The 20,182-nt window shown below is 32.7% G+C and overlaps 1 protein-coding gene and 1 long non-coding RNA gene across 2 annotated transcripts; both read right to left on the bottom strand.

The window, feature by feature from the left end:
- Positions 1–2,179: 2,179 nt before the first annotated feature.
- On the bottom strand, positions 2,180–3,799 carry LOC134681693 (uncharacterized). Its single transcript, XR_010100663.1, has 2 exons — positions 3,674–3,799; positions 2,180–2,456 (listed from the first exon to the last, which is right to left on the bottom strand). It is a non-coding gene; the product is annotated as an uncharacterized LOC134681693 (long non-coding RNA).
- Positions 3,800–4,273: 474 nt separating this feature from the next.
- On the bottom strand, positions 4,274–11,181 carry LOC134727409 (thiosulfate sulfurtransferase-like). The gene is made up of 6 exons (XM_063591791.1): positions 11,072–11,181; positions 7,810–7,954; positions 6,751–6,955; positions 5,963–6,058; positions 4,746–4,872; positions 4,274–4,293 (listed from the first exon to the last, which is right to left on the bottom strand). The coding sequence occupies exons 2-6, from the start codon at positions 7,944–7,946 to the stop codon at positions 4,274–4,276; spliced, it is 585 nt and encodes a 194-aa protein (XP_063447861.1). The 5' UTR covers positions 7,947–7,954; positions 11,072–11,181.
- Positions 11,182–20,182: the final 9,001 nt, after the last annotated feature.

Raw genomic sequence — 20,182 nt, 5'->3', positions numbered from 1 at the left:
AACAAAAATTTAAATCTTGGGACTCTTATATATGCTGAATCTAACCATGTAGATATTAAACCGGATTTTTGTGACAAAAATGTCGGTTATTGATTTGGGGATGTACGGCGGGCGGCCGGGCGGCAATCAAATGTTATTCGTGCATTAACTCATGAACCGTTCAACCAAAGCTTTTAAAATTTTAATAATGTTGTTACTGACAACTAAATTAAGGTCAAGATCAATAATGGCCTTTTACCGTTCAGGAGTTATGGTTCTTGAAAGATTGAAAAATGGAGTTTCCAGTCGTGTACGTGCATTTACGCATGAACTGTTCTTCCAAAGCTTCCCAAATTTTAATATGTTGTTACTGATGACAAAATGGAGGTCAAGTTCAATGATGACGATTTTTACTTTTACCGTTCAGGAGTTATGGTTCTTGAAAGATTGATAAATGGTGTTTCCAGTCGTGTCCGTGCATTTTCTCATGAATCATTTAATCAAAGCTTTTGAAATTTTAATATGTTGTTACTGATGACAAAATAGAGGTCGAGTTCAATAATGATGATTTTTACTTTTACCGTTCAGGAGTTATGGTTCCTGAAAGATCGTAAAATGGCGTTTCCATTCATGTTGCATTTACTCATGAACCATTCAATATTAGCTTTTCAAATTTTAATATGTTGATACTGATGACAAAATGGAGGTCAAAATTGATATTGACGATTTTTACTTTCACCATTCATCAGTAATGGTTCTTGTGATATTGCCACAAATAAATGTTAATAAATCCGGTTTGCTGTCGTTGTGACAGCCTCTTGTTGATTATGGGCCCTGTTTTCAAGTTGGTCCAAATCGGGGTCCAAAATTAAACTGTTTGATTTCAACAAAAAAATGAATAAATGGGGTTCGTTGAAAGATATGCTGAATCTAACAATGTATTTAGTTTTTGGATAATGGACCATAATAGGTGAATGTCTAATTTTTTTTTTAATTCTTAGACCACATTCATTCTGTGTCAGAAACCTATTCGGTGTCAACTATTTAATCAAATCCAAATTCAGAAATTTATGAAGTTTGAATGTTGTGTCCATACTTGTACCAACTGTTCAGGGTTCGACCTCTGCGGTCGTATCACGCAGCACCCTACGGAGCATATGGGTTTACATGCTGAACCTAAGCGTGAATTTAGATGTTTAATTTGGGGCATGGTCGGTCCACATTAACATGAATAAGGTTCAAAATTAAACTTTGTTTTATTAAAAAAAACGGATGGTAGAGGGTTTTTGATATGATGAATCTATGCGTGTATTTAGATAATTTATGTTTGCCACAATATTCAAGATGGTCTACATTGGGGTCCAAAATTGACAAAAAAATCGCACTGATTTTTAGCTTGATTAACTTCTTTCCGTTGCTCTTACTTTTTTATGTGACGTATACACATTTTATGACGTCAGACACTCAAGTCAATTCACGTGCTCGTAGATAGATGTTTTTGTGTTCTGTTAAATTGTCCCTTTTAAAATTGTTATGCGATGATGACTGATGTACCCATATTTTGACTATTTTATTAATTGTGACTGTTTATTTAACGCATCATGTAAATATAATGGAATTTGATAAGACTGTTATTAAAGAGAGAGGGTTAGCGCTATAGAACCAGGTTTAATCCACCATTTTCTACATTTGAAAATGCCTGTACCAAGTCAGGAATATGACAGTTCTTGTCTAATCGTTTTTGATGCGTTTTGTTATTTGATTTGCCATGTGATTATGGACTTTCCGTATTGATTTTCCTCTGAGTTCAGTATTTTTGTGATTTTACTTTTTACTTGACTGAGTATAAATCGGTCTACCCATGAGTATGTTTTAATATTTTCATGAGTCAAAGGTCAGTAACATGAATAATAGTTTAGTATGTATCACTCCGCCTGGAACTGAATCAAATATAATTATAGATTATCGTTGATCATCTCAACGAGATTGATTTTCTCGCTTGAGCCGGGACGGCGAAAGCGAGAAGGGCAAGCGAGTTGAGATGACCTATGATAATCTGTTTATCGCTATTTTACCTATGACGAATTTGTCAATTTGATGTCAATTTCGTTAGCAACGCCACGTGTCTGCTTGGTTTCTATCGATAATTTTCCATCTCAAGCGAATAGGACGATATGAAAAGTTATCACAAAAAAAGATCAAAGGAAAAATGCACAAAATAGCGATAACACATTATCACCTTTTGTGCTTTATTTTAAACTACATGTATTCGAATTCTGCGATAGTTGATTTTTGTTCAATCGACCAAATAAATTATTTTCAATATTTTCACCAGAAGTTTATTATGATTGGATACGTGTTATGTAAATTGGAATGTTTGCATAATTGTATCTTATTTCTGCTTTGCGGGATTCTGTCTAGCTGACTTTCTGAATAAGTTCCTTTGGAGCTTTATCTTTCCATTCTGTGAATCCTCCCTACAAAACATAAATGCGCATAATTGTCAATGAAAGGCAGTTTGTTTGATAAAAGAAACTATGTTTGTGTTATTGAGTATGAAACTGTGATAGGAAAAAAATAAGAGCTGATTACTTTACCCAGCGAGTATTTGTCCTTGTTGTCTCACGTGTTCATAATCTTACAAATTTATATAAAACATCATATTTCTACTTGGAGCGTTTTTAATATTCCATCTAGTAAACATGGTAAAGACGTGTTCTTAACATGGTGAAAACCCCATCCATTTATGCCTTAACATGATCTATGATTGATTGATTGGTGTTTGATAAAAGACCAATTATATCATAAGAACGTCCGTCTCCAAACTCAACAGAAGAAAGTCAGCTGATATCAGTATAAAATGCATAATGATAAATATGTATGTTTAATCTGAATTCTAATATAACGTCCTTATTACGCTTTGTAAACAAAGCCGTGTTTTAATGAGCATAAAAAATATGTTTGACACATGCGCACGAACTAAACGTTATTTCCATCGTTATCATTTAAAATGTATACATTTAAGCAGCTAGCATAAACTTTTATTATATATTTCTATATAATAAACTAACATATATTTACCCTGCTCGTAGTTTTTAAACTTATCAGATATGAAATGTAATGCACAGACTCCTCGGGTAGGAAACGGGAAAAGCCAAACATTTTTACGGTATTTTCGTACGCTTCAACCTATAAAAATACTGTGTTTGTCCTATTAGAATCGAAATAATTCCTTCGTGTCATGCTACAATGCTCATTTTAACATAGGTAGGCATTATATTTGACCACATTTTACACCTCGCTAACGCTCAGTGTAAAATATCGACAAATATAATGCCTACCCATGTTAAAATGAGCATAGAGCATGACATGAAGGAATTAGTTCTTAATTAAACTTAGTGTAAGAAGATGTAGCAACACATGCACAGAATACTCTCCTTTGTAATTCGAAATTTGGGAAAACTGATATGAAAAAATTGCACACATTGTAATATATTTTATTTAGTTGCTTGACAAATATCAAGTTCATTCTGCTCAGTACGGAGCGGAAAATTAAGTTAACAGATTTCAGCCTTTTACCTTCAGTCCTGGTACAAGAAACCATACATTTCAAGTGTTCAAAATACCTCAATGCCACATAAGAAAAATTACAAACCACATAAAGATAGCATGATTGATCTACAAATAAACATACCAGAAATACTGAGGTACCAGGACAACCACACAAATGGAGGATGAAACATAGACCACATGAAGACATTCCACTGTTACAGTGAGTAATTACAGGTTTACTTATATCTATACCAGCAGACGAAAAATCTGAAATGAACACAGTAGTCTTTGTTATAGATGTCAATATTAGTATTTACGAACTATATATGTACGTGAGGGAGATGATATGATGGTACTATATAGTATGTAAACCGTAATTGGTCATAAAACTTTGGTCAGTACTTGGGGTACAAACTGATTGGCCAAAACACGAAATCCAGTATTTAATTGGTTTACATCTAAGTCTGAGAAAGATATTCGTACTCGAGATGCTTATCACCGGAAAGCTAGGAAAACTTTGCGACGCTGGAACTATTCAAACTCCTTTTTGTAATGCTGATCGGTATCAGGATTTGTAATGTTGGTTTTTTTTTGTGTAAAACTTTGATGGATGAAAATAATCAAACTAAATGTACTAGTTTTTGATAGACAATATATAGCTTTAGTATCGATCTTATTATATTTTGTCGTTATAGTCCTAGTAAAATGTTTGGTGATCAAAATCTTAAAATAATCATAATTTTCAGCCATTCTTGGGCATTTCTAATTTGGTAAAAGGTTCCAAAATTAACAAAGTTGTTTTATAAATAGGAAAACAATCGATGCGAAAATTATTTGGGAGCAGGAATTTCATATGTTGAGAAATGTAAATTGAGTATTGATATAGCAAAACAAAGATTTTCGTTACCGTGTAAGGTCAAAATCGATCTTATACATGTCGTGAAGCAAACTTTATAATTACTTGTTTTTGTTTTAACAATCATCTTCCTTGTTATATCTCTATTTGAGATTATTATAATCTCAGCTGCCTCCATCAGGCATTTGTGTTTGTCAACATGGAGTCCTCAAATTCTTATAGCCACATCTATTTAAAATACTAAAATTGAGAATGGAAATGGTGAATGTGTCAAAGAGACAACAACCCGACCAAAGAAAAAAACTACAGCAGAAGGTCACCAACAGGTCTTTAATGTAGTACATTATATTGAACTGACCTGGACCGGAGTATTTATGTTGGTGTCGACTGTCACATATCTGTATGCTGTTCGTCTCAACTATATCTACCAAGTCACCATAATGTCTAATATATTCATTTGTGAAATTCGCAGCAAAATTTCCTGGCTGAAATGAATCGACAACAAAATAAATTAATATAACTCTTTACTCGATCGATAAAGTATCAAATATGTAAATATGAGAGTTCGTCATTTTTATTTTAAGATGAAGCTTGAGTAGCACAAGCTTTATGAAAGTCCAATATTGTTTCACTTGGTATAATATATACGATTATATTTTTAAAAAGGTTTTTCATCACATGCTTTGGCGCAATACATTAAGTAAAACAGAATTCTTTTTATGTCATTTCAAATATATTCATAGTTATTCGGATTTGCTCGCTCCAACATTTTGAAACTCTGGTAAACGATTACCACCATTTTCTCAAGACTTATAAGTCATTGCTCCATTTAAAATACGATCGTTAACACAAAATAAACAGACAATTACATTTAATAAATGGCTATTATTTATTTTGAATTTATTGAACCATATAAAATTGATTTTTGACTCTGTACATTGAATAATTCGCGAAGCGGATTATGTAAATTGTAAAGAGTAAAAAAATAATTTTATGGTTCAATAAATTCAAAATAAATCATTGCCATTGATTATAAATAAATTTCTATCAAAAATACGGCTCAAAGAACTTTTTATATTTTTTTAATTAACAATAACAACGTAAATTACACATGTTGGCGTATGCATACCTAAAGTCAGAGTGGGCGTGTCGCCCTAAAAAATGACAACATTGAAAATAACAGTTATATTTTCAACCAATCAGAAGACATTAAATACACCAAATTTATTTATTATGTGATAATTAAGTTAATTTCTTGCATTTTGATTGCAGAAATTTTGTAGCGTAAAATATAAATTACGCCTTGTTCTCGCCTATTTCAGGTGTTGCTTGCTAAAATGTGCATGAAAAAAACATGCGCTTCACTCCAATTTTCGTATATTAAAGTCTGATGGTCACGTTTTCAATTTAGAGTGGCCAGCAATAAAGCGCTGTTCATTTGCTTTTTGTTAAAAAAAAATCTATGCACATAGGCTGATTGTGTGTTGTGGATATCCAAGACCCTTTCTTTTTCTATATGATGCAACACTTAAACAATAATTGTATTTAGAATAAGAGTATATATTGTATTGTAACCTGTCGCTTTGAAGCATCATATGTAACAGGAAAACCTTCCCTTTTCCATTTCTGCAATCCGCCATCAAGTATGGAGACCTTTTCGTGTCCAAATACCTATTGGAATTGAAAAATACAATTAGAATAATTTGATGATCGTGTCAGCAACATTTGTACTAATACTACATTTGACTTAATAAGTGTCACATAAACTTACTAAAGTAACATATATAAAGATTCATAACAATGAGGTCAAGGTCAGATAAATCCTGCCAGACATACATGTACATCTTACAATTATTCCATACACTATATAGTAACCTTTTGCTTGGGATACGAGACAAACAGACCAAAACACAAAAAGTGAGTATTGTAAAATGAGCCATGAGGTCAAGGTCAGGTGAAATGCCAGACTGACATGTACACATTGCAATCATTCTAAATACACCAAATTGATTTGACATTTATGAAAAAAGTAGAACGAAAGAGTTATTACGTTTGTTAATTTTACAATATTAGGTTTTATTCATTTATTCCGTGTCAAAGAATAATCAAAACATGAAATAATGTTCACCGTGCTCAATTATAGTACACAAACAATTTGTTCATGTCCGAGTCACTGGATATAATAATATTTCCTCAAATGTCCACTACCGTAACGCTCAACCTGACAAAGAAACTTCGTTAATGTCCGAGTCACTGTTTATATAAAATTACCATGATGTCCACAACGCTCTTCCGGACATTAAGAATTCACTTATGCCCAAGATAATCCGTTCATGTCCGAGTTGATGTCTATATAATCTTACCTTGAATGTCCACCACGCTCTACCGGACATAAAGAAGCCGTTCATTTCCGAGTCACTGTATAGAATAATATGATCGTCTTTGTTAATGCCAGCCTTTCTCGCAGTTTGTTCAAATTTATCAATTGCTGGTAGATTTCTTGGAAAAGTCTCGGAAAACTCTTCTTCGTCCATAATCTTAAAAAATACAGCCCCGGGAATATGACAGCTGAAAAATTGGAAGAACATAGCCATCTGTTAGTCTGTATTACTAATGATATGTATCTTGAGAAAGCCATCTTTATAAAAAGCAATTGATATGATTTAAATAAATTGTTCTTCAAACCTCAATTTGTGTAATGTATCCAGTAGTTAGTCAATCTTCTTTGAGTACTTAATAGAGTAAGTATATATGTTTCCCATTGTCTCCCGTAAACATACAGATTCCTGGGCTTTCGGTCATAAAACTTCACTCAGTACTCGGAGTACAAAATAAGTACTCGAAGCATAAAATCCAGAAATTTGATTGGTTGATTCTTGAGTCTGAGTACAAAAATCGTGCTCGAAAGTTTTATGACCGCAAGGCCTGGGTTCTTTTGATAAGAAACTTTATCGAAAAGGAGATTTACGTACACGTACTTATAGGTTTACGTCTCACGCCAGTACACCAATAACTAGTATTGCTCGAATAAGCCATGCCATTTCCTTATTTTTTCTTTTTAAATTGAATTGTTTACACATTTACAGTTGCGTTTCTATGTTTCTTGTCCATACTTATACAAAGATAGCAACTCATTAAAATAGACAGGTAAAATACAAACTATTATAAAGTTGTTTCATTTTGAATGACGATTAATTTTTTTTTCGGATTTTGGAGAATAAAGAATAAAAGTTTCATAACCTAAGTTATGTTTTTCAGGATTAACAACTGATGCATATTAATAAAATACGTGGTTTTGCTTGTACTGTGCAAGAAGAGAGATTACACATATTTTTCATTCAGGGTTCGAGGTTGGCAGGAATTATTGTAAAACAAATGTATCAGTAGATAAACCATTAAAATACCTGTCATAAGTGTTTTACCTTTTATACTGGTTTTCCATGTCATTCTGCGGGGACCAGGATACGTCACAGACTACAACATTATCGTGCAAAGCTTTATCAAGCATTGTTTCTTTAAGCCACCGACAACTGACCAATGGTTCAATTTCGTGTGTCATTTTGAAACCTAAAAATAGTAAGTAGGAGAACCTATAATCTGGAGGCTTGTCATAACTTTTGAGTATTTCGTTGTGGTATAATCCAAAGTAGTTTTTTTAATAATGATTTTACTTAGCGAGATCCGTTTTCGTCACTGTTTGTTTTCTGTTCTGAGATTGCAATCTAGCACACAACAACACTGAAACCTTGCAATATAATACTTGAAAATTTCGTAAATATCACTAAATCTTACAAAAAGTTGACCCATTCATTCAATCGCCATTCATACTGATATCAACGACCATTTCGGTGGACTTGTTTAAGAAAAATGTTTGACACAAAACAATTTTTTTTAGTTTTTTTTATCAAATAATCATAATAAAAGAGTTATTGGCCTTCTTATCGATGATTGTTCGCTTAAGTTTTTAATTTCATTCTTAAAATATATACATCAACATTCGGACGCTCAGCTTATCTGGCAAAGTTTTTAACATGGTTAAAGAGAGGCGAAAGATACCAGAGGGACATTCAAACTTAATAGTAAAAAATAAACTGACAACACCATTGCTAAAAAAAATATGACACACCAGTCATACCAGTAGTACACAAAACACAACTTGAAAACGAAAGACTGAGCAACAGGAAACCCAACAAATACTGGGGGTGTTCTTATGTGCTCCGGGAGGGTAAACAGAAATCCTGTTACATATATTCTACCTGTCATGCTGTTTATGTTAGTACATTTAGTACAAACCCGGCAATAATTCTAATTTAGTATGTCACATTCGTGAAAAGAATGCCGTCCGTAAAACTCACGAAGGGATGATTTGAACTTCACCACTTGGACCTCTTTGACTAATGACATGCATGATAACATTGACAAGTAAAAATAATTTTATGTCTTACCTTACTGTGACTTCTAAATCTATTTAAGATAAAAACCAATTGTTCAAAGAACAATTGAAGGTCTTTCCACCAATAAGTATCTATTTTGATATGAAAATATTAAAATTCAGTTGAAAATGTCAGTTCCTATGGCTTAATGATGTATAAATATGAATTTCAAGCAAAGGTCAAAATCTAGAACGTCCAATTAACCTATGACCTTGACCTCAATTTTAAGGTCATAAACCAAGGATTCCAAATCAAAAGACCCTAGGTATGTACTATGTATGGTTCATGAGTAATATCCCTTTACACATAATTCTAAATATAAAAGGGGCAAAAACTCCCATTTATTGTCTACGCACCCTTCCAATCAAAATTTATAATTACGACATGTCGCAACTAACAATTTAGTAAAAATAATTTGTCGCAATCTTATAAAGTTAATGAAAAAGAGTGAAAATAAGCCAAAATTTAAAATTTGACCTTGACCTTTGACCTTGACCTTATTTTCATTTTTTTGGACCAAGGACCTCAAATCAAAAGATCCTTGGTCTCTAGCACTTATGGTTTACAAGATAGAAATGCATATCACCTATATCAAATGCATAAGGGGAAATAACTCTCATATGGAGCGTTCATATCACTTCAGTCAAAATAGGACAAATCATGCGAAGGATATAACGAGCAATTTTGTAAAATAAATTTGTCATAATATTTTACGGTTGCGAAGGAGTTGCGCTCACAAGGAAAACAGTGCTTGGGGAGATAACTCCTACAAAGAAAAGTATTTGTTTACACAGGGTAAATTTCAAAAGCGCATAAACTGTTCGATATCCTCTACCAAATATCTAAGCCACATATTGCGAAACAAATGTTTATCGCAAGAACAAAATTAGGCGGAAGAAGAAAAAAAAAAATAATCAGAAGAAAAACAATAGGTCTTTCCACAGAAAAGTGGAAAGACCTAATAATAGCATATCACTTATACACTGTTATAGTAAACCATCTGAACACTATTTTCAATAAATTTGACAATATTGGTATAAATCAGGGATACTAGAGAAAATTATGACACAAATGTTTTCGTTGACAAGATTGGCTGTTTTGAATTGTTATCATACTATACCTGCATGTGTAAAGCAAAATTATATCCGGGTGAAATTTGATCGGGAGGAAAATATGTCACAGTAGTTGTTGTTATTTTTTTATCCGGAGGAAAATATTTTCCTGGGATATTTTTTCCTTTGCCGTGAAATTCTATCAGCATTGTTAATTTAGTTTATAAAAAACTTATCCTTTTAAATACTATGAAATAATAATAGTGTAATTGAATTACAGCGAAATAGTAATAAAAATGTATCATAAATAAGAAATAATTTCACAAATTATCATTGAAAAAAAATCCTGAAATATTCAAGTCAATATCATCCTTTTAAAAGAAAATTATCATGAAACATAAGGAAGAAAACCAGAAATAATTTCAAAGATCGTAATATTAAAATAATATCATGATTAAATAAGGTTAGTGAAATACATGTAAAAGTGAGTTGTTTTCAGATCTCAGTGCAAATATAAATTTAAAAGAAAGGTAGAAATATAGTTGCATTACTACTGTTAACAGAAATAGAAGAATTTGATTATGATGATATTTTTAACTATATGAATAGTTTTGTCTGGGGACAGAGATGTAGATATATAGTTGTTGATTATATGAAAATTAGATAAATCATAGCATAACAATATATTGGAACAAAAGCATATTTAACAGCTGGATAGTATTTACCTGTGAAATATTATCCGTCTTATTAAATCAAGTTGAAGTCATCTTTTTATATAAATAAATATATATAAAAAAATAAGATTCAAGGAAAAATTTCATTATGAAATAGATTCAGACATATGTTATAATATTGATATCCTTAAAATATCAATTCCTCATAATTACCTCCCTTTGATAAATTATGCAAATTTGTTTTACCTTTGTGAAACATTTTATAATTATAGTCAGGTATATATTGATTGTGAGTAACGTACAATGTAGTTAATGGGACTCTATTTCACACGGTTCTGTGAAATATAATACGGCAATATATACCCGTACATATTATCCGCATGAACACAGATAGATTTCCACTCCTCAGGATAAAATATCACAGAGGAAGAAATAAACCGTTACACATGTGTATCTATTTCATATCATATAAAAGTGACGGGTATTTATACAAAAAAGTTGTATACACACAATCATTTAACTTACCTTGTAAAACACTAGCTGATAAGTCTATTAATAACAGAAATGATCAGACATAAAAGCCATGTAACAACATGATTCTGTTTAAATGTGTGGAACATGTCGAAGTGTTTTTGTTTATTTTTAAAGACATATATGATAACAAGTACACAGGTAAACACTTTCTATGTTACTTACGTGTGTATGATCAATGACAGTTTTGACATTTATTTATTTATGATATGATTATACTCTAACTTTGTGTGTTTTGCGATATATCTTGTCTAAAATGTAGTTTTGATTATATCGTGCCGTAAAAACTAACTTTTAAAAATTCTCCGCATTTTGCATGTTTTGGGATTATAGTCAGAATAAAAAAGATATTATGATATATGACATGACATAACATAACTTTAATTACATTATATTACATTGTCTATCATTGCATAACATTGCATTACATTACTCTAATTACATAACATTGCATTACATTACATTACATAACATTACATTACATTACATTACATTACATTACATTACATTACATTACATTACATTACATCATATTACATTACATTACATTACATTACATAACATTACATTACATGAAATTAAATTACCATTACATAACATAACATTACATTACATTACATTACATTACATTACATTACATTACATTATATTACATTACATTACATTACATTAATTGAATACTTTTATAGAACATGTAGAAGTGTGATTCGTTAAATCGTGATCACATGCACATTTGTATTTACTCAATGTGCACGTTAATACTGTTGTGTTTAGCTTTTGTGGGTCACAAACAGCATATTGCACAGGACATACAGCATGCTATCAAAAATATCTTCTGGAAATTCCTAAATTGTACATTGTTCTTGCACAGTTGCAGTAGTTGATAATTAATAACAGAACACTTATAACCTTTGTTTTATGTCAATACGATGTACAGTCAATATACTTCTTTTTGGTCGATATAAGCTCGTATGGACTTCATACAAAGGCTATAACTGTGTAATATTCTATTGTATTAGAGAATATGATGACAAATTATCACACCAAATGTGACCGTTTTCGGTTATTTATGTCCAGAGGAGCATGTACTTTCAGAAGGTATTTTTTCAAACTGTATAAAAATCCAAAGTGGTAATACTGATCCACAATGATTGTGCAAAAAGTATTCCCAATAGAAAAAAATATGTAAATTGCAAAGTAAACCTCTGGTTTTGTGAACCAATTAACAACATCACAATGATTTCCGTCACATAGTGTGTAAACTATCTAACATTAATTCATCATCTATTTAATAACGGCTTCAAAATACGGAGAGTGGAATTAGTTTTAAGATTTTCGCTACATACTCTAAAGACAATGCACAGCAGGGAGGAATAGTATTGCCCTTTCCAACGTAAAGATTCGTGGAATATGTTCAAGAGTTAGAATAGGTTACCGTAGTGAACATGTACTCACCCTCTTTTGAAATCTATCTTCGATGCCTGAGACACAAACCCGAATCCAGAACTAGACTAGTTGTTTCCGAAAATTCCCCAAAAATGTTCACATACTAAAATCGTGGATTTGCATGTTTGGATGTCTCTGAATAATATGTCATGCAACGACATGAAATGTAGAATGCCAAATTCTAACCAAGTTAATTCCATTCGACTATAATTATGTCTTCATGTAATATCTGAAAGCAATCCCATCACTGAAGTGTCTTATTCCAACAACTGAGTACCAAAAAGATACAACATATGACTCAACAATGAAAGTAGATGTCGTCATCTTTAGAGATGATAAATATAAAGTACCTGGTCGAATAGTCGGTCCCTGTTGTCAAAATGTTACTTATTGTGAGGCCACTTTTAGACAGAAACTTCTTGGGAAGAAAGTAAAGAAGTTAGCAATATTCTTTAACTTTACTTTTCGCTATATATATCACGCAGCTATTTTGTGTCAATCAAGATTTCGTTAAATTAGTTCACTAACTTTGGGGGATCTAGCTCTGTGCTGCTTGAAAAGTGAGTCTCCACCAAAATTGTCGATACCGACAATTGACCACAGCGGTTTTGGGTGGGAATTGTTCACTGTAAAAGTAGACACGAGACTAGAATGTTATATAGTTTTATTGCACATCAGAAGTCAAAAACCTCATTTGAATATATAAACAAACACAAAATTTATATATAAATAAACAAACACAAATACATATATAAGTTCCGTTTACCTACTGACCTTATATTTTCTGTAATGATTTGACATAGATAATCTGATTATAAAGTCTGATGACTGACCATGAACTATAGGTATTAATTTATAATTCGTAATAAAGCATATTTCTAATATTTTCAGTTAGCATAAAAATAGTTGTCAAAAATAAGATAGTAAATAGTATCATTTGCGATCAATTTTGTGTTTCAATTAAGTTGTTACCTTTGATAAAATTGTTAGAAATTAAAATGCAATAAAGTAAGAAGACAACACGTACCTGTTAAAGTAGATACGAGACTAGAGTGATAAATAGTTTTATTGCACACCAGAAGTGCTTAACCTGGCTGCAACGTTTTCTCATATACCACCCTACGCACAAGTTTTTTTGATACATCCCGTTCTTAAAGCTGTATTAGGCAATTTTTCTCTTTTTAAGACTTAATTTACGTGCTTATATACTCTTTTCATCTATTTATTGTCTCAGATAAAGAATTTCAATCTTGTTTCTTATCCTGCTTAATTGTGCATATCCTTTAGCTCTAAGCCTGTCATATATATCTTTTTATATTTTAACTTGTTATTGTAATTATGATTTATGAAACCCAGTTTGATATGTTTTCTAACACGTTTCTCAAGCCAAAACCTCAAAATATATAATGTAGAAAAATAATGTCTTACAACTGCCTTCTTCTCCCCCGAAAATTCGTCCCGAAAAAAATTATATATATATATATATATATATATATCCTTAACTCGTTTATAAAAATCTACAAAATCATACACAATCAATAGCACATGTTATAATGATCATATAGTTCGGTTATATCACAAACACTGTCAAGTAAATTGTTCATTAGCACAAGTCCTTCGAAAAGCATGATAATGTTTATGCACGGTATCCATCCATTTGTGTACTCACATATAATGTTAAATGATCACATGATAAGAAAATATAACATATCCTGTAAAATACTACAATAAATGTTAATACATAATAATCGGATTTACGTTTAACTAAAAAAATATTTTAATTTTGAGTAGATATTGCGTATTAAGGAAAATGTCGTGGCCACTATGACAGAAGAAGCGGATATAGGCTGTTTGCCTTGTCTTTCGAGTTTGGTTCTCTTGAAGCATTTTTGTCTCTTTCCCTATTCCCTAAGAGGGAATGCCAAACCTTGGTGCACAATGAGCATGTATGCACAAAAATGTTGCTTAAGGATACGTCTTACCTTGAAATATTTGTAAAAGCCAAGTTTGACCTTAGTATTGATTTTTAGGTTTTGTTTTGTAAGTTTATTTGTTACTGTAAATCCAGGCCAGTCAATGCTCAGTTTTGTTGATGGTAGGTTCTCCATGGAAAGTTTTTGAATGGTAATTGGTGGTTGTATTTCCCAATACGATGGGCAGTATGGAAAATAAGTAACTGGAATCGTGACATACGCGTCCCCTTATGGGATTTCAAGCATCACTGTTGTGTTTCTGTTTTTGCTTTTTACTAGTAATATTAAAACAACAATTAAAATAATTAGAATAATAACTCCTATAATAAGTGTTCCATGCCCCCAACTAAAAGTTTTTAATGCATTTTGTATTCAAACTTGTAATCAATGGAATCACAACAAAAGCTTTGGTAGACACAGGTGCCGACATATCATGCATATCACAATCATTTGTGAAAAGTGAAAAAAAATCACGTTCTGTTAACCAAATCTACGAAAATCGAATGTTTACTCCATTATTGGAGTCGGACAACAACGTTTACGAATTCTAGGCCTCATAAATTTAACAGTTAAGATCAATGATAAAAGTTTTAATTTTGATTTTCATGTGATCGAAAGCATCCCTCATTCAATAATCATTGGCATTGACTTTTTGCAGGCTAACAATGTAACAATAAATATGGCGCAAAATTCAATGAAATTTTCTGATAAAACTGCAAAAAATAGTATTCTAGAAACAAACACAGGTTTAGCTAGATGTAAAAAGTCCTGTAAATTACCACCTAACTCTGAGGCTGTGTTACCAGTTCACATATCCAGACGCACTGAAGGAGAACAGGTATTGCTGGAACCGACAGCAAATTTGGTAAAACTGAACCTCTTGGCTGCAAGATGTTCAAAATGTAGAAAATAATGTCTTACATATATAGATGATGTTCTCTCACTAAATAATTCAAACTTTGGTAACTTTGTTGAATGCATTTATTCCATCGAACTATAGAGATAAATGATACAACAGATACAGTTAAGTCGGCATCATATTTTGAGTTACATCTAGAAATTGACAATGAGGATCGGCTGAAAACACAACTTTACGACAAAAGAGATGATATCAGCTTTCCAATTGTGAACTTTCATTTCTAAGTAGCAACATTCCAGCAATACCACCATACGAGGTATATATATATATATACCTCCCAATATCTCCCAATTGATACGATATTCCCGTGCTTGTATTTCCTATCAAGATTTTTTTGATAGAGGGTTACTGTTCACAAGGATGCTATTAAACAAAGCGTTTCAAATGGTGAATTTTAAATCTTTCCCTCGTAAATTTTACGGACGCCATCACGAGTTAGTTGACCGTTATATGGAATAACCGTTTCACAGATGATATCGGATATGTTAATTACGTCATAACTACAATTCCCATCCCTTTCATGAATGTGACCTACCGAATTAGACTATTAACTGGATTTGTTATAACATGAGCAACACGACGGATGCCACATGTGGCGCAGGATTTGCTAACCCTTCCGGAGCACCTGGGATCACCCATAGTTTTTGGTGGGGTTTGTGTTGCTTATTCATTAGTTTTCTATGTTGTGTCATGTGTACTATTGTTTGTCTTTTTCGTTTTTGCTTATGGCGTTGTCAGTTTATTTTTCGATTTATGAGTATGACTGTCCCTCTGGTATCTTTCATCCCTCTTTTACATCAGTATGCATTGCGGAAATGTTCGAACTATGGGGTCATCCGTCAGGACGAAATGGTTATGAAGGAGTCCCATAGGCAATAAAGAAAGATTAATCATTACATTTGCACACAAATCCATCCTTTTAAGGGATATCTATATAGACACTAGTAAAGTAACTTCGACTTTGTGAAAGGAAAGTTTTATAGCGAAGTCATCTCAACTTTTCGGACATCAATTTGAACACGCTATCAATACAAACGACCACGGCAACCCTACTATCAACAAACGAGTTATTAGCATGTTAAAATATCGTCATTTGGGGCAATTTTTTACATGTTTACGGACAATATACAAGAATACCTGGATTTGCTTTAACACTAGTTTTAGTATACGCATAAGGTAAGGACAACCAACAGCATTAAGATTACAAAGAAGAACATTGATTTTCAGATGGAAAGAGACGTCCGTGTCCACAGAGCCAAATCATTGAGAGAAACATTCAAAAAGATTAGATACCAACACAGTAAAGCTTCATTGAGATCAGAAGGATCACATAAACGGAACAAATTCTACTGAACCAAATGCAACGAGGCTAACAATTATTTCATCCCAATATAATAACACTGAAATCCACAACTAATTCAAACTCCTTTGGTATCAACAGCAACAAAGGACAACAGTAGAGTAGAATTCCTTAAAGAAACAATTAGCCTTATAAGCAATTGTCTTACAATATATTCATCCTGCAAAATCTCTCGGTTGACAAAAGGAATCGAAAACATCTGTATTCAGAACAGGGATGGGGTAATCGTAATCTGTAATCGTAATTGATTGTAATTGATTACATTTTTTCAAGTCATCGACAGTAATCTGTAATCGAAGACATTTTCGATTACATGTAATCGTAATGTAATCGATTACAGCAAAAAATTGGATGTAATCATCGATTACTTTTCGATTACATTTCAGAAATTGGGAACTGAAACACCATATGGTTCCAATGACAAAGTTGATGGAATACTAGTAGATATTCTACCAGTTCCAATGACAAAGTTGATGGAATGCTAGTAGATATTCTACCAGTTCCAATGACAAAGTTGATGGAATGCTAGTAGATATTCTACCAGTTCCAATGACAAAGTTGATGGAATGCTAGTAGATATTCTACCAGTTCCAATGACAAAGTTGATGGAATGCTAGTAGATATTCTACCAGTTCCAATGACAAAGTTGATGGAATACTAGTAGATATTCTACCAGTTCCAATGACAAAGTTGATGGAATACTAGTAGATATTTTACCAGTTCCAATGACAAAGTTGATGGAATGCTAGTAGATATTCTACCAGTTCCAATGACAAAGTTGATGGAATGCTAGTAGATATTCTACCAGTTCCAATGACAGAGTTGATGGAATACTAGTAGATATTCTACCAGTTCCAATGACAAGTTGATGGAATGCTAGTAGATATTCTACCAGTTCCAATGAAAAAGTTTATGGAATACTAGTAGATATTCTTCCAGTTCCAATGACAAAGTTGATGGAATACTAGTAGATATTCTACCAGTTCCAATGACAAAGTTGATGGAATGCTAGTAGATATTCTACCAGTTCCAATGACAAAGTTGATGGAATACTAGTAGATATTCTACCAGTTCCAATGACAAAGTTGATGGAATGCTAGTAGATATTCTACCAGTTCCAATGACAAAGTTGATGGAATGCTAGTAGATATTCTACCAGTTCCAATGACAAAGTTGATGGAATGCTAGAAGATATTCTACCAGTTCCAATGACAAAGTTGATGCAATGCTAGTAGATATTCTACCAGTTCCAATGACAAAGTTGATGGAATGCTAGAAGATATTCTACCAGTTCCAATGACAAAGTTGATGGAATGCTAGTAGATATTCTACCAGTTCCAATGACAAAGTTGATGGAATGCTAGTAGATATTCTACCAGTTCCAATGACAAAGTTGATGGAATGCTAGTAGATATTCTACCAGTTCCAATGACAAAGTTGTTGGAATGCTAGTAGATATTCTACCAGTTCCAATGACAAAGTTGTTGGAATGCTAGAAGATATTCTACCAGTTCCAATGACAAAGTTGGTGGAATGCTAGTAGATATTCTACCAGTTCCAATGACAAAGTTGATGGAATGCTAGTAGATATTCTACCAGTTCCAATGACAAAGTTGATGGAATGCTAGTAGATATTCTACCAGTTCCAATGACAAAGTTGATGGAATGCTAGAAGATATTCTACCAGTTCCAATGACAAAGTTGATGGAATGCTAGTAGATATTCTACCAGTTCCAATGACAAAGTTGATGGAATGCTAGTAGATATTCTACCAGTTCCAATGACAAAGTTGATGGAATACTAGTAGATATTCTACCAGTTCCAATGACAAAGTTGTTGGAATGCTAGAAGATATTCTACCAGTTCCAATGACAAAGTTGTTGGAATGCTAGAAGATATTCTACCAGTTCCAATGACAAAGTTGATGGAATGCTAGTAGATATTCTACCAGTTCCAATGACAAAGTTGATGGAATGCTAGTAGATATTCTACCAGTTCCAATGACAAAGTTGATGGAATGCTAGAAGATATTCTACCAGTTCCAATGACAAAGTTGATGGAATGCTAGAAGATATTCTACCAGTTCCAATGACAAAGTTGATGGAATGCTAGAAGATATTCTACCAGTTCCAATGACAAAGTTGATGGAATGCTAGTAGATATTCTACCAGTTCCAATGACAAAGTTGATGGAATGCTAGTAGATATTCTACCAGTTCCAATGACAAAGTTGATGGAATGCTAGAAGATATTCTACCAGTTCCAATGACAAAGTTGATGGAATGCTAGAAGATATTCTACCAGTTCCAATGACAAAGTTGATGGAATGCTAGTAGATATTCTACCAGTTCCAATGACAAAGTTGATGGAATGCTAGTAGATATTCTACCAGTTCCAATGACAAAGTTGATGGAATGCTAGTAGATATTCTACCAGTTCCAATGACAAAGTTGATGGAATACTAGTAGATATTCTACCAGTTCCAATGACAAAGTTGTTTGAATGCTAGAAGATATTCTACCAGTTCCAATGACAAAGTTGGTGGAATGCTAGTAGATATTCTACCAGTTCCAATGACAAAGTTGATGGAATGCTAGTAGATATTCTACCAGTTCCAATGACAAAGTTGATGGAATGCTAGAAGATATTCTACCAGTTCCAATGACAAAGTTGATGGAATGCTAGTAGATATTCTACCAGTTCCAATGACAAAGTTGATGGAATGCTAGTAGATATTCTACCAGTTCCAATGACAAAGTTGATGCAATGCTAGTAGATATTCTACCAGTTCCAATGACAAAGTTGATGGAATGCTAGAAGATATTCTACCAGTTCCAATGACAAAGTTGATGGAATGCTAGTAGATATTCTACCAGTTCCAATGACAAAGTTGATGGAATGCTAGTAGATATTCTACCAGTTCCAATGACAAAGTTGATGGAATGCTAGTAGATATTCTACCAGTTCCAATGACAAAGTTGATGGAATGCTAGTAGATATTCTACCAGTTCCAATGACAAAGTTGATGCAATGCTAGTAGATATTCTACCAGTTCCAATGACAAAGTTGATGGAATGCTAGAAGATATTCTACCAGTTCCAATGACAAAGTTGATGGAATGCTAGTAGATATTCTACCAGTTCCAATGACAAAGTTGATGGAATGCTAGTAGATATTCTACCAGTTCCAATGACAAAGTTGATGGAATGCTAGTAGATATTCTACCAGTTCCAATGACAAGGTTGATGGAATACTAGTAGATATTCTACCAGTTCCAATGACAAAGTTGATGGAATACTAGTAGATATTCTACCAGTTCCAATGACAAATTTGATGGAATACTAGTAGATATTCTACCAGTTCCAATGACAAAGTTGATGGAATACTAGTAGATATTCTACCAGTTCC

This window comes from Mytilus trossulus, chromosome 8, assembly GCF_036588685.1.
Source record: "Mytilus trossulus isolate FHL-02 chromosome 8, PNRI_Mtr1.1.1.hap1, whole genome shotgun sequence".
Taxonomy (NCBI): Eukaryota; Metazoa; Mollusca; class Bivalvia; order Mytilida; family Mytilidae; genus Mytilus; species Mytilus trossulus.
Note: the sequence above shows the minus strand (reverse complement) of the source record. Positions and strands in the feature narration are given on the sequence as shown.